Source organism: Micropterus dolomieu, linkage group LG21, assembly GCF_021292245.1.
Source record: "Micropterus dolomieu isolate WLL.071019.BEF.003 ecotype Adirondacks linkage group LG21, ASM2129224v1, whole genome shotgun sequence".
Classification (NCBI taxonomy): Eukaryota; Metazoa; Chordata; class Actinopteri; order Centrarchiformes; family Centrarchidae; genus Micropterus; species Micropterus dolomieu.
Window position 1 is genome coordinate 21963324 of NC_060170.1, and position 14844 is coordinate 21978167.

A 14844-nucleotide genomic window follows, 5' to 3' on the forward strand; every position below is an offset into this window, starting at 1 on the left:
GCAAAAAGAATGGACTGAGAAAAAAATAAGGGAGGCCAGTGAGACTACTTGACCACTGGAGAGCAGCAGCAAGCTTCAGATGAGTCTCTCATTCATGCCTCACATGCAGACAAGCGATGCCTTTAAAGATAATCGGAAACATTGCAACCACATAAGCACGAAGTGTTTCAAAGGCAAAGAGGATTTAAACTAAATGTAATAAATTGCCCATGTGCTTATTAATTTGGTACTCTAAATAGTGTTGATGAGTATGAGTATTTATTGCATTTTTGTATGTTTCAAGGCGACACACGGGCTACATGTCTTTTGCAAACAAACCAATATAAACACCAATTAGGATAATTACTGATATCGTGTTCACTATTCTTAGAAGAGTCGCTAATTGTCGTTTGGTAAGATTGACGCTGCAACCATTAATCTATTGGTTTTCTCACACGATCATTTTTTTATTTCGTCCGCAGGCACGACATGACAAGCCACTTCAGGGCGCGGAAGAAGAAGTTTTCGAGGCGCTTTGAAGGCAACAAAGGTTATCACCGCCACCACCATCACAGTCATCCCTCAGCAAGGTCTCACCTTAGGCAGCTAATCTGATTTACCGTCCTTTTTCTTGAGACATTTTGATAAAAATTTCTGCTTAACATCTCGGGACGTCTGGTGCCATGAAGGGAATCAGGGTTTTTGTGGTTTTCTTGGTGCTTTCCGCGTCTCTGTTGTGCACAACCGAAGCGGGCAGGAGCAGAACCAGCAACCAGAACAGCTTCCGACGGGCAGCTAACGGCATCTACCAGACTCTGAGCAGTGTTTTCGGGGAGGACAACATTAGAGGGTTATACAAGGTGAGTGTGGGACATGTGTTGTCCAGATAGCAGCGCGCTTCGGCTGTGGCTTGTAGAAGCTACCAGAATGGCGAACAGGAAAAAAACGCACCCTGCCGGGGCCTGGCCAACAACGGATGCCATTTTGAAAAATTAGCTATTTTTCCATCTAGAGAAGATGTCAGGTCATGTAGCGATGCCGCAAACAATAAAATTGGGAATGCATTTCATGCAGTAACTGTTAAATTCTATAATTTGTCGTGTAATCCGTGCTGCTATTCATTGTAACGTTATTGAGTCCATCAGCAGGTGCATCTAATGTCACCACACAAATGGCAGGTAACCACATTGGTCCAGGCCAGAACAGCTGTTTTTTTTTTATGTCGCTTTCATGTCCAAATTATTATAAAGCTAATCATGCTAAGGAAACACATTAGCTTGTGTCCTCTCATTCATTGGTCCCGCTGCACTTCCTGCATTTCGAAATCTATGTTATTTCCTGCGCCTACCCGCCAAAGCAAGGCAAAGTGACACGTTAGGTTGCACATGGCCGCTTTAGCTGGCATTAACATATGTCCTTGTGTCTTAATTAAAATACAGTAAAGAAAGGATTTAAAATAAAATCAGGTAAGGCTCTCCTCTAAAATTATGTTTTAAGAAGGGACATAAGAGTTCACTGACTCAGCCATCCTGATTTCCTCTGGTGGCTGTTCCAGAGCCTCAGGACCCTTACTGCAAACGCTCTGTCCCATTTAGTTTTCAGCTGAGACTCTTGAACAGGTCTGAGATATAACAGGGAGAGGGGCCATGAAGAGCTTTGAAAGTAAGTCATTCTAAAACATATTGGGAGCCAGTGTAATGAAACCAAAAAACCGGGGTGATGTGATAACAACATACACATTGAGACTTACTGATTACAGTTATGGAAAGCGCAGCTGCACACAATACAGCAGACTCCTCATCCATGGCTGAGATGATCAGCAAAAATGTAAATTTGTTTGTCGGCCTTCTAACTGATGTTGATTTTCAACTGACATTGAATAGACCTTCTGTGGTGAGGGATATTGTGACTTGTCAAATACGACACAATGATACTAATATCCTTAATAAAAGTTGCAATCAATAGATGTCCCAGATGCCTTGATTTTTCATCTGTTATGGGCTATTAAAGTTTGTAGGCAGTACCATGGGTTGCTTGCTTCCCAACAAGAGTCTGCTTTCAGTGTGAAAAAGGCACCTGTTGCTATAATAGTTTTTAATCAGTCTTTCTAGCCTGTTACTGTTGTATACCACCTTTTAATTGTCTATTCAGTTGATAAAGAAAAATAGTTGGTTTGTTCAACTGTTGCAGGTTTTTTTGTTTGTTTTTTTAGGCACAAAGGCCTTTTAGAAAGGGACTCAGAGAAATGTAAATGGCTTTATGCGTTGTACATGTACATTGTTCAAATTTCTGTTCTTTTTTTAATTAACAAGTTCAAAAGCTGTTATGTCACTTCCCCAAATCTGTAGTGACAGGTTTTAGTGCAGTCCATTCCGTATTGAAGGCTTCATAAGATGGCACAACAGATGGCATCTAGAGCGACAAGCTAACAAAACATTGTTTTGCTTAAGGTTAAACATGGACAATGCTAACAAAACATTGTGGCTACTCTATGATACTGTACTTAAAGGCAGCTACTGTGAGCAAAGAGTGGCTATCTTGTTGATTAGAGAATTATTTGGTAATCATGATTATTGCACAACTGTGTCGACTTAAGCAACAACACTGCTGTCCTCTTCTTACCATCAGTTCTGTTTTTACAGTTAGATATGTTGTTCATGTTATATTAAGGTAAATATTAATTGTGTATAGGGCTTTAATTTAGCTGGCATAAACTGATGTTAGGCAGGATAAACTGTTGTGTACATTTGCTTTACTTTTACAATGTGCTAAATAATTATTTGGTGGTGATGGCGCAGTCTATAAGACTCATTCCTTTGGTGTTGGAGACTTGGGTTCGATGTGTCACAGCGGGACACATCCACCAATGTGTCCCTGAGCAAGACACTCCCTAACTGCTCCTGAGGTGTGCGGCCTCTGACGTATATAGCAATTGTATGTCACTTTGGATAAAAGCATCAGATAAATGAATGTAACGTAATGTTTCTCTCTAAAACAAGAAATATTCAACTGATCCTTCTGTATGTACTGTAGGTCTAGACTAAAGATTTAATATGATGGGTAAACAGTGTTACCATTCTGTCTTTTTTGTTTTTGTAGTTTTTCTCCAAAACAACGGAGCGGTTTGTCCATGGAGTGGACTCTTTTCTCGATACCATCTGGAAGATATGGTCCGATTTGCTAGATGTTATGGGCATCGACTGTAAGTTTAAATCTATTATGACATCAAAGAAAGATAGGCACAAATAGTATGCTTTACAATTTTTTTTTTTTTTATGATTTTAGACCATCTACTTCCTCTTCTCTCTCTTTCTTCCCTCTGCAGCCTCAAACCTCAGCCACTACTTCAGCACCACATCCCTCACCAACTCTCCGGCACGCGCCCTGCTCCTGGTTGCCGCTGTACTCGTGGCCTACTGGTTCCTCTCCATGTTCCTTGGGGGTTTCTTTTACCTGCTGCACGCTGTGTTCGGTCGCTTCTTCTGGCTAGCACGCATGACGCTCTTCGCCCTGTCTTGCCTCTACATCCTGCAGAAGTTTGAGGGTGACCCTGAGCGAGCTGTGCTGCCGCTGTGCTTCATCATGGCCGTGTACTTCATGACGGGGCCTGTGGGAGCGTACTGGCGTCGGGGAGGCGGGGCAGGTTCACTGGAAGAGAAAATCGACCACCTGGACACTCAGATCAGGTTGCTTAACATCAGGCTGAGCCGTGTCATAGACGGCCTGGAACGCCCCGGGGAGCAGTAGGTGGCAGCAAGGATGTGGGGGAGGAAGGGGATAATGTAGAAACAGCTGCAGCTGATGTCAGAATGCTGTTTTCCTGTACACATCTTCAGCAACATGACTACTGGGTATTTACAACTCTATTGTCAGATGGGGGACAAAACTAGATTTGAAAACAGTATTTTAACTTCTTGAGTTGATTTTAGTTGCAGAATACCTAAAAATCCACAGCGGTGTGGACAGTTGACTGGGAGTTTACGCAAATCAACCAAACAACAGTTTTTCTTTAATTGTTTTGTCTTAGGCTTTGAAAGATTTTTGCTGCATCTGGGAGGAAGTCATCAGAGAGATGTCCATGGTTTTCTAAATGCTGGCCTAATTCTACACCTCAGCTACTTTTGAGAAACTCCCACGTTAGGGCTTGAATTTCTGGTGTTTGGATAAGTGTTGTCAAAGCTTGTGCTAAATGAATAAGCATTTTATGCATCTTTGTTTGTTTCTATCCTTGTGAATAACCTGGGGATTACGATTCTTGCACAGGTTTGTCCGCAAAAATGTTTTCCCCTTTTTTTGAAACTATTGAAGGGAAAGGGGTTAGGTGTATGACGCAGGGGGCCGATACAAACATTTTATTTCTAATATGTAAAAATCCTCAAGATGTTGGATAGTTCATAGTAAGATTTATTTATTCACTTTTCCATCCAAAATGTTTAAATCACGTAGATGCAGTTTGTTTCACCGTTCCATAGTGGCAATAGTTTGACATCCGGACCACGTTTTCATCATTTGTGTGTATAGATGTGAGCAAATGCATCTGGGTGACTTACTGGAAGGTGTGCAAATGCATAAGTGTGTGTGTGTGTGTGTGTGTGTGTGTGTGTGTGTGTGTGTGTGTGTGTGTGTGTGTGTGTGTGTGTGTGTGTTTCAAGCTTGTGAAATGGAAAAGCACTGTGTCAAAAAGTCACCATCAGACTAGAAGAAAATGCAAAGGCAGCAATATCTCAGGGACTCAACCAACACATAGATTTGGAAAAGAGATAAAGTATATTAAAATCATGTCTTGGTCTCTTTGAGTCACTTCACAGTTTTTCAGATATGGTTTGAAATCTGTCTCAGTACTTTACAATACATACTGATAAATGGGTGTGCAGTTTGTCTTTTTGCATCATGTTGAAATTGCAGTGTTTAGATTTTTTGTTTAATACTAGCATGGTAGCTAGTGGTTCTAAAGTTAAATTTGGTAGTGTTCTTCAATAGTAGGTCTTTAACTACTGAAAATGTTTGATTAATCAATCAGTTGTTTGGTCTGTAAAATGTCAGAAAGTGATGAGAAATGTCAGTGTATCCCAAAGCCCAAGATGATGCCCTCAAATGTCTTGTTTTGTCCACAGCCTAAAGATATTCAGTTTTCTTTTTTCTTTTTTTAAGATATTCACTTTACTGTCATAGACAAGTGAAGAAACTCAAACCACTTGAAATTGTTGGCGATAAATGTAATAGTTGACAACTAATCGATTAATCGTTGCACCTCTAACAAATAGCATTTTAACATTTTTTAAATGTGTGAACTCACAAGCATATTATCCACAAATGTGTAGAACAGTCGTTTTGAGTCACGTCACTCTGGCGAAGGGGGATCAATTTCTCAAACTGGTTACAGATTAAATTAGGTCTAGTGCCTTTGATTCTGTGGCAAAAATACAAGCTTGTACTGTACAACCTCATGTGACCCTGCATCAGAAAAGTCAGGCTTCAAGCCGTTGTATATTATTCTAAATTGTTTCATGTTAGTGTGTAATAAGAGCTCTTACCAGTAACTTAATGAGATTTACAACCAGCCTGATTGATACAGCGTAACATTGTTAAAACTGTGTGTTGTATACATGCTTAGTGTGCACCTCTGGAGCCAACTCTAGTTAGTTTGAAGGGCCTTTTTATGTTTTATTATTTCTGCCTTTTGGATTTTATATTTCTCTTCATGTACTGTTGTTAACAGACTAGGACTTTACCCTCCCATGCTCCTCTATGTTTAACACACATCTTCATCTAGTCATATTCCCCTTGGCGCAGCTTTTTGTCAGTTCAATTAAATCTGGACTGTGTAAACACGTTTTTATATAAATGGTCCTAATGCTGTGCAAACTTTGGGGGGAAATTGTTGCTTTCAGTGTCTCAGGAGAAAGATTGAATAAATAAGGACACAAACGAGTAATGCTGTAGGATCTTACAGCTCTTACATTACTGAGGCCAAAGAATCAACTAGTATTCACACCCCTGACACTCCGATCAAGAATCTCCTCAGCAACTATTAGTATGTGTGAGATGCTTTGGGATGCATTTTTTACCCCACTCCCAATGTTTCTCAGTGTAGCAAGGGTGCAGTGTTAATATTCTTTGAGAAGGAAGGTGTTGCATCACCGCAATACCAGGTACAGACACATGGACTCTGGCTATTTCTGAGCACATGCAGATAATCCCCATTACATACAGTGGTTGGATTTCAGATATTCTTATTAGGCCTTGCTTACCATCTTCATCTTGCAATTAAGGCTTGGTGCAGCAAAATACAACGTTTGCATTAAGGTTAACTTAATGTATATCAATGGTTTGAAAATCAAACACACCCAGATCGTACCTGCACTTGCCCTCCAAACCCCCCGCTGGCCCACATAGCCAAATTATTGCATGCTGTGTTTTTATGTCTGTAATGTTATGTTGTTGACTTGCTAGATAGAGAACCATTCCAAAATTTGATGTGATGAATTAGCCAGAGGTTTTGATTTGTATTATTTTATATATATATATATATATATATATATATATATATATATATATATATTGTATTATGAGTCTTATTTTTCTGTACCATTACAGCCAATATTTGCACTGATGACTGTGCTGTATTGACCAAATGATCACGTACGAGGGCTGTTTCACATTACTAAAGTTGACACAACCCCTTTGAATTGTTTCTCTCATAACATCATCACAGCTGTTCTGTTTTTGTGCCCTCTGACATGTAGGTACACTTTAAAATGTGTAAAGTTTTCATTCATTCGCAGAGGTGAAGCCGACTTGATCCTGGTGTCTTGTAGTGTGTGGTTACAGTCTGTAGCCAATGACTTGTGTATGTTTTACTAATGACAGCATGTGTGATTTTTTTTTTTTTTTTTTTTTTTTAAGGTGTTATCTGAATAGTAATCATGTTGTTGAAGGAAGGTTTTACAGTCTAGCAATCTTAGATGCATGTCACAGAAGTGTGATACTGTATTACAGTGGCTTCTGGACTTCAAAAAGATTCAGGATTTTAAGGGGTGATTGTCAGATATTTTTTAGAAACTGTTGGAGAAAAAAAGAACGAGGAGTGAAATTATTTCTCTTCAAAATCACTGTTTTTATTAATTATTTCTAGCAAAAAGTGCTGAGATAAAGTATACAAGTTCTCTTCCATGATATGAGTTGCTGCTAGCTGTAGGCTCATACCACGCTGAAAGATGACAGTGCAACTTTGCTGGTATCTCTCAGATCTGGATTGAATGCTACATTCAGATTATATTTATTCTGTCTGTACACTGCCTGTTGAATGGCTAGTAATTCCATTCATTTAATGTACTGTATTCTACTTATTCCTATTATTCCATGTAGCCTGCTTTTTCTAACATACCAATGTCTTTCTTTGCAAGTCTGCAATTGTTTGCATCTTGAATTTTGAAATAGATGTAGACTTCTTATTTTTGTCAATTAATACTTTTAGACTTTTTTTTTTTTTTTTTTTTTTTTAAAATCAGATTATTTCTGTACATCACTGGTGTGGCAAGCCACAAGCTTTTCTGCCTGCTGTTTCCTACTCTGTTTGTGTGTCTATCAAACCCTGTTGATGGCTTAATGGTTCTTATTTGTGTCAAAAGTGAAAATGAGGTCCAGGTTTGATTAAATTAAACACCAGTCTGACAAAGTCTACTTTCTCACTTTATTTATAATTTCATATAGCTGTGTGCAAAGTGTGAATGTGTGTGTGTGTGTATGTGTGTGTGTGTATATATATATATACATATATACACACACACACACACACAGACGCCATAAATCCACTGAAACTAATAAGTCTGGTTTGAGATGAAATGTCCATTAGGTTTTCTTTTTATTGGATGAATCACTTTAAATACATTAGTTTATTTTGTAGTACTAACATTATTTGATGACCATTTTCAACAAGGACATTTCTGGCACTAGGTGGCACTGATACATCTTTGGTGTTTCCTCAAAGCCCATGGTGGTTTTGGAATGAAGATGAAAAAGGAAATTCAATAAATAAATGACCGAGTATCTGCTGTGCCATGAGTCGTTCTAAATAGTACGTATAAATTGAAAATACCTTCAAAAGGCATTTTTTTTTATATATATATATAAATAATAAAAAAATAAAGTATAGCCTCTTGGTAATATTAGCTGATCCTCTTAATAGATAAGAAAGTGTGCTCAGATAGATGGTGCCCCTGAGCAAAACAACCCAGTAAAAACTGGAAAGTGGCTGGTAATGGTTTACATTGTGCACAGCAGCTTTCAAGTGTAAAATTGTTTACTGGAAACTGGACTGGGCAATAGTCAAATTTTTCTATTTTCTTGATCGATACAATTAAACCAACTGGTGATGTGTAGAGTGTCAAATACAAACTTCACACAAAATTAAATGTCTGATCATCTTTGGTTCTCTACTGCTTGTAGTGTTCCCAAACGTTTAGAAAAATAATTTATTACTGAATGTGGAGTTTTCTTATTGCAGCTCTTAAGTTTTCACTGTAACCGGTGGTCTAACCGACGTATGCCTGGAACAAACAAATGTTCAGTAGGTACTAAACCAACATAAACCTTCAAATTAATATCCATTTAAGTGCATTTGGAATCACCTGAGAGGACATTACTGTTAAACTGATTACTTTGATCCACCTCCTGAGCTGTCCATTTTGTTCCTTTATTTGCAAACAAAAGGAATTGAATGATATAGCAACTACTGTCTTTGGGAGAGATGGTCACCTGGATATCTACAAATAAAAAGGTAAATTAAGTCATTTGTGAGCTGCTGAAACTGGCAAAGTAATCATCGTTTAACTTACCCTTGAAATGAGTGGTTTAACTCCTGACAGTTCAGTTCAGGTAGGAATGTAATGCGGCCAAATTCAACCACTTAAGGCTGCTAATATTAACATTAGCATTCGTTGGCTGGATTGTTAATTCAAACAGAGAAGTTCAATATCTGTTGTTAATAGCACAGAATGTTAAATGTCAATATTTGTTGTTAATAGTCAATCAATGTTGATCAAACAATAATTAACTAAGTTGTAGCAGTTTTTTTGTAGATGCAGAGCAGCTTTCTTTTCCGTTTTCTATATCTTTTATTCCCATTTGTTAATTCAAATTATATGTTATTAATAAAAAGGGAATAACCCCTGTATTTTGCATAGTAATTTTCAAATTTAGATACATTGGATATTGCCACCAAGCTTCAGCTATAGGCAGCTTCAGTTCAAAAAATATCAGAATCTGTATCTTTAAAAACCTTTATCGATATAATTCTACCTAAAAACAAAGCATGTTTATACAGTGTTGTGTCTTAGGTATTTGTTTGGTCTAACACAGGTTAAAGCTACAGTACAAACTAATCAAAGTTTACTTCGTTCACACAACATCAACATATGCGTGTTCCTCATTACGGTTTTGGTGACAAAAATAACTTGCCACAAAGTGTTTCACAAACAAGACAGCAAGTCTGATTGCACTCACTAAATCTTATGCAGAAAAAAACCCTAATTACATACTCGTAGTATGATATTCTACTTGGCTTCCAGTTCTCCGTCAGACTCAGGAGAAGATACACCAGACTAAATAGTGGCTTTTCTTGCTCTAAATAGTGTACTTCCTAATTACCAACACCACCCATGCCGCATTACGATGTCCTCCAAACATGTAGTCAGTATCACCAATAAAAGCAATACAACATGCGCATGAAGCATCACATCAACTCCAGCTGAGCTGAAGTAGTGTATAAAACTGACAGTAAGCCCCAGTTATTCTGGCTTGGTCCAAGAAGGCAGCAATCCAAGCAGGATCATTTTAGTGTTTAGTGTCATCAATTAATGGAGAATGTGACTCACAGACCTGTCTCTGAAAAGAGTAGCTGTGATGGACATCCAGGTGGCTCTGGCTGGACAACAGGTGCATCCTCCACACTCGTCACTATCATCCCCTCTTTGTCTCACTGATCTCCTCTGTCATTCTTTACTGTATGGCAGTCTAGTAAAGCAAAATGTCTCTAGAAATGTGTAAAATTATAAAAAAACAAAACAAAAAAGGAAGTGACATGAGTCACTGGCTGTTCATATGTCATGGTTACGAGTCACACCAGGTTCTTCTGGGCTGTCAGAAGCGTGCCAAAACTTTTATGTCAAGGCCGCCAGCTCCACCTGAACCTGCCCCGGAACCCTGAGCCTGGTTTGATCCCTGGTCCACCTGGATATGGTGGAGGCCAGAGTTGAAGCTGGCACACAGTAGATTGTTCGAGTCACTGGGAGCCAGAGAAACCAGTGGACCAGCAGCATCCAGAGACAATGTCCCTAAACAGACTGAACAGAGATAGGAAGGGTGGAGGTGAGTTAATGTAAAAAAAATCTAAACACCCAAATAGTGTCTGTAAATGCGCCCATGTGTGTTTGTATTTGTCTCTCTGTATATAAATGTTTCCACCCTTGAGTGGGTGTTACCTGCTGTGTTTTGATCCCAGATTTTGACAGAGCCGTCATGGGAGGATGTGGCTACCCAAGCTGTACCACTAGGAGGAACAGGCAGAAACATACAGCAGGCTGTGGTCTGCAGATGGCCTCTGTACTCCACAACTTTACAGCCAGGCTGACGCAGGTCCCAAAGCTAATAACACAGACACAATTCCACTGAGAACAAATGACAATATCAGACCTGAATAGGCCTCTTGGATGAGAGGCGAAACGTCTTTGAGTATCTTCGACCAAGTCCGGTTGCCCATGATTTTAACCCACCTTGGATGACAATGTCAGAGGTTTCAAAACTATCTTCATAAGACAGTGGACAAATGAGAGATTCTGCCATAACAACTGAAACAACGTGTTCCCACATGAGAACGCTTTGTAAGTAGCAAGAGCATTCATTTTTAAACTAAATTCAAATCTGAACAATGGCAGCTAAACCTAATTTTGAATGAACTGTCAATAGTATAATAAAACCTAACAATGCATGTCATAATATATCTGTTTTTTATTTTACTAGACTGGACTGTACTACAGAACCACTGGTATTTAGATAAAAGATTGTTCCTGGAAAGTATTAACATCTCCATATTTGACTTTCATCTCTTACTACTTTGAGAAGATACAGATTAGACATGAAAAAGAACTAGCAGTAACTAATAATTTCACAAAGGTAAAAAGGTACAACACATATTGTTTATTCCAGCTGGTGTTTGTCTAGTATCGACGAATACAAGCCAGACAATAGGTTAACCTGCTGACAGCCTCAACCTATCCACAATCTGCACAGCCAACAACCACACAAACCCCTCCAATAGTCTCACCGTAGCTTCACAGCCTTGGCCTCCAAAGCCATTGCTGCTGGACACCAGATAGTTTCCATTTGGAGAAACGTCACAGTGGGTCTGGATGTATTGCTTGGCTGGAAAAGTATTGGTCACCTGCCATGCACGGCTGTCCCACACCCTGTACACATAGGCAAAAACATCATTGTAGAAATACACTGCACTGTATCCATGGTCCAACTCTAGACAAAACATTTCTTGTGACAATTTTTAAATAATTTTTAACAAACATTCAAACAAAAAGACCAAGAATATTGCAGCTAAAACCACAAACAAAGCCTAATATTGAAATATTACCAGTATACTGAAGTTGATCATCCATTTTCACTTTAATACTGGGTAAGCTCGGGCTGCTGTCAAGTGCTTCTCAATATTAATAGTAAGTGCCAAGAATGACTTACAGGTATAGAAACCTGTTTGAATTGAACATATTATAGATATTGGAAATATTATGCCACTGACTACATGATGCAATAGGCTACATATCGGGAGAATACTGCTTAAATACATAGCAGGATCTAGCCTCCAAATCGGAGTTATAAATCGAGTGCTTATTATACTGTCATCTAATGGTGAAAACATTTAAGGACACAAAAAAACCCTCTACACCTCTAAAGTACAGTACTACGATTTAAGGGGAAGGGGAAATTTGTCACATGTTTTTTTGTTTGTTTGTTTGGGTTTTTTGCTGTTTGAATAAGTACATAATTGAGGTTAGATAAATAAATACTTGGTCACTCCAATATTGTGTACATAAAATGTGTGTGTGAGTGTGTGTGTGTGTGTGTGTGTGTGTGTGTGTGTGTGTGTGTGTAAAAAAATATAAATAAATGTATATAAAACATAATACTAATAATAATATAAAAATTGTTAAATGAAGGAATGTAAGTTAAAAGGGGTAGGAGTACATAAGTTTTACTTCTTCTTACTCCTTTTCACACATGTGATAGAAGTATGTTAACATAGGAAAGAAGGGTACTTTTGCTGCTCATCTGTTGTTTTTTCCCCCATTGTTTTATTTTTTATACTTTCTTTTACATGTTCGAAATAAAGATTTCATTATCAATATCAGTTTTATATATTCAATAGTCAGTGTATTGTTACAAATGTGTGTAATGTAATGTAAATGTGTCAGAGGCCAAGGAGCAGTTCGGTTAAGCGTAAAAATGTGTGATCACTCTTCATTCTCCCAGACTAATAAATGTCAATGTACAGGTAGCCGCCATCAACCACAGCCAGAACAAACTGCTGGTTTATTAGCTATAATCACATCCATCATTTTACATACATTGAGAAGTATTTATGATTCAGTTTAACATAATTTGATCATTGCCATTTTATGAAAGACAATAGTACAATCCCAAGACTTAATACCACTTAGGGTATGGGCTACCATAGGCGCACCTAACTTCTGGCTGACCTTGTTGGGATAATATCAGTCACTCAGCAGTATATAACTGCTGTAAACGGTTGCATAAGTTGTTTTTTGTGACCTATTGATTTGTACAAGTCTTGGTAAAGATGACCTGTCAGCATGCTGCAAGTCTTTATTTTCTGGGCTATATTAAGGGTATACTAAGAAAGAAGCATGTAAACTCCAAAAGTACTGTCAAAATGTTATGGGCATGATGTGAATTTGAATGGCAGCAGCACTGTTCATTTCCAGAGCCATCACCATGTGTTCCAGTAAAACTCATCATTTACAAATTAACCACTGCGCAAGTCCTTGATTTTAGCATTAGATAGACTTATTTTGTGACTTGTTCATGTAGTGCAGTGTTTCTCAACGAGGGCGTTCAGAAGATGAAGGTGCGCGCTGAAAGAAATATTTTGAGCTGCTCTTGGGGGGCGTTTGTTGAGGTGAACGTTTTACGGCGAGCTTACACAAAATATTCACAACAATAAGAGTTTAAACTTTAAACTACTTGCAAAAAAAACTGTTGTCTGCAACATTAAAACCTGACAGTTTACTTCACTGCGACTGGACAAGACGATGTGTATCGTAATTCTTCTTCTCTTCAGTGTTTCTGTCAGCTGCTTGTGGCGCAGCTCCGTACTGCCTTCATGGGAACAGGAAGTCAGTATCATCTGTAAAATTTCACCCCCATGTAGTTAACTGTGTAAACTGTGAAAATGGATGCCCTGTTTTTTGGTTCTACCGTGGTAAAGCGTTAATTTATCTAAAGAGTAGACCGTGAACGCCTTGGTATCGCATTGTTACACATTTATAAGAGGGATATTCTGCTGTCGGACTTCCCCTGAAATCAACTTCGTCCAGCACCTGATGCCACACCAGCGAGTACTGTGAAGTGGACCCACCTCGCGCTGTGTGTCGCAGCCAGTTTGTGCGGTAACGTGAGAGTTTTAATAGGCTATAAAAATGGGCTATAAAATGTAACATCAAAAACGGAGGCGCAGCCTTTCTCTGTTTGGGACTGTGTGACTGTGAGCTACACTTCATCATAATTTCTCTCTGATCACAGGTGTTGTCTGTTAGTTTCGTTTTGGTGAAAAGTTGCCACAATCACATTTAAAGAGTTTACTTCCCTAAACAAAAGACACAAAAGAGAAGGAAACATCATGTGTGTTAACTCAGCAGTGATGATATTAACTAAGTTGATCTGCAGGAGAAAAATTTTTAAAAGCAGATAAGAATGCCTGAGAGCCTTAGTGCAATGTATCCCATTATATTTATATATTTTGAATTCCTCCTGAAATTCACCTGCCACCTGAATTTTGTGTTTCCCTTAATATAAATAAAAACATTTCCAATAGAAATTGGTGCCGAAAAGGCAGAAATTGGAGCAGAAATTTTCACCAGAATGCAGAAAATGAAGTCTTTAATGCTCAAAATCTTAAGGGGGTGGACACCACAGTTATTATAATAATAATAATAATAATCCTTATTTGTAGAGCACTTTTCAAAAACAAGTTACAAAGTGCTTTAACAAGTGTAAAGAATAATACAAAAAACATGAGCATGAAAATTTTATATAAAATTAGTAAAATACAATAAAATAAAAGGGATAAAATAAAGTAAATAAAATAAGATCGGGAAAAGCTCTCCTATAAAAGTATGTTTTAAGAAGGGACTTAAAAGAGTTCACTGACTCAGCTGACCTGATTTCCTCAGGCAGGCTGTTCCAGAGCCTCGGGGCCCTGACAGCAAACGCTCTGTCCCCTTTAGTTTTCAGTCGAGACTCTGGAACAGACAACAGACCTCTGCCCGAGGATCTCAAGGTACGTGCTGGTGCGTATAGGACTAAAAGGTTAGAAATATAACAAGGCGAGAGACCATGAAGAGCTTTAAAAGTGATCAATAGAATTTTAAAGTCAATTCTAAAACATACTGGGAGCCAGTGTAATGAAGCTAAAATAGGAGTAATGTGGTCATATTTCTTTGTTCTGGTTAAAAGCCTGGCAGCTGAGTTCTGGACAGTCTGGAGTCGATCAGTAGATTTTTGGGTTAAACAAGTGAAAAGGCTGTTGCAATAATCCAGGCGTGATGAGATGAAGGCGTG

The 14844-nt window shown here is 38.5% G+C and overlaps 2 protein-coding genes across 2 annotated transcripts in view; one reads left to right on the forward strand and one right to left on the reverse strand.

Moving 5' to 3' along the window:
* Positions 1 to 385: 385 nt before the first annotated feature.
* On the forward strand, positions 386 to 5844 carry LOC123960118 (bri3 binding protein). The gene is made up of 3 exons (XM_046034667.1): positions 386 to 839; positions 3079 to 3181; positions 3305 to 5844. The coding sequence occupies exons 1-3, from the start codon at positions 663 to 665 to the stop codon at positions 3724 to 3726; spliced, it is 702 nt and encodes a 233-aa protein (XP_045890623.1). The 5' UTR covers positions 386 to 662; the 3' UTR covers positions 3727 to 5844.
* A 1980-nt stretch (positions 5845 to 7824) lies between these two features.
* wdr31 (WD repeat domain 31) overlaps positions 7825 to 14844 on the reverse strand; it is a 12654-nt gene continuing 5634 nt past the window's right edge. Inside the window, exons 8-10 of the mRNA XM_046034666.1 lie at positions 11303 to 11444; positions 10461 to 10623; positions 7825 to 10322 (exon numbers count right to left, since the gene is read on the reverse strand). Of these exons, the coding sequence (XP_045890622.1) occupies positions 10120 to 10322; positions 10461 to 10623; positions 11303 to 11444 (508 nt within the window). The 3' untranslated portion in view covers positions 7825 to 10119. The remainder of the gene's footprint in view (positions 10323 to 10460; positions 10624 to 11302; positions 11445 to 14844) is intronic.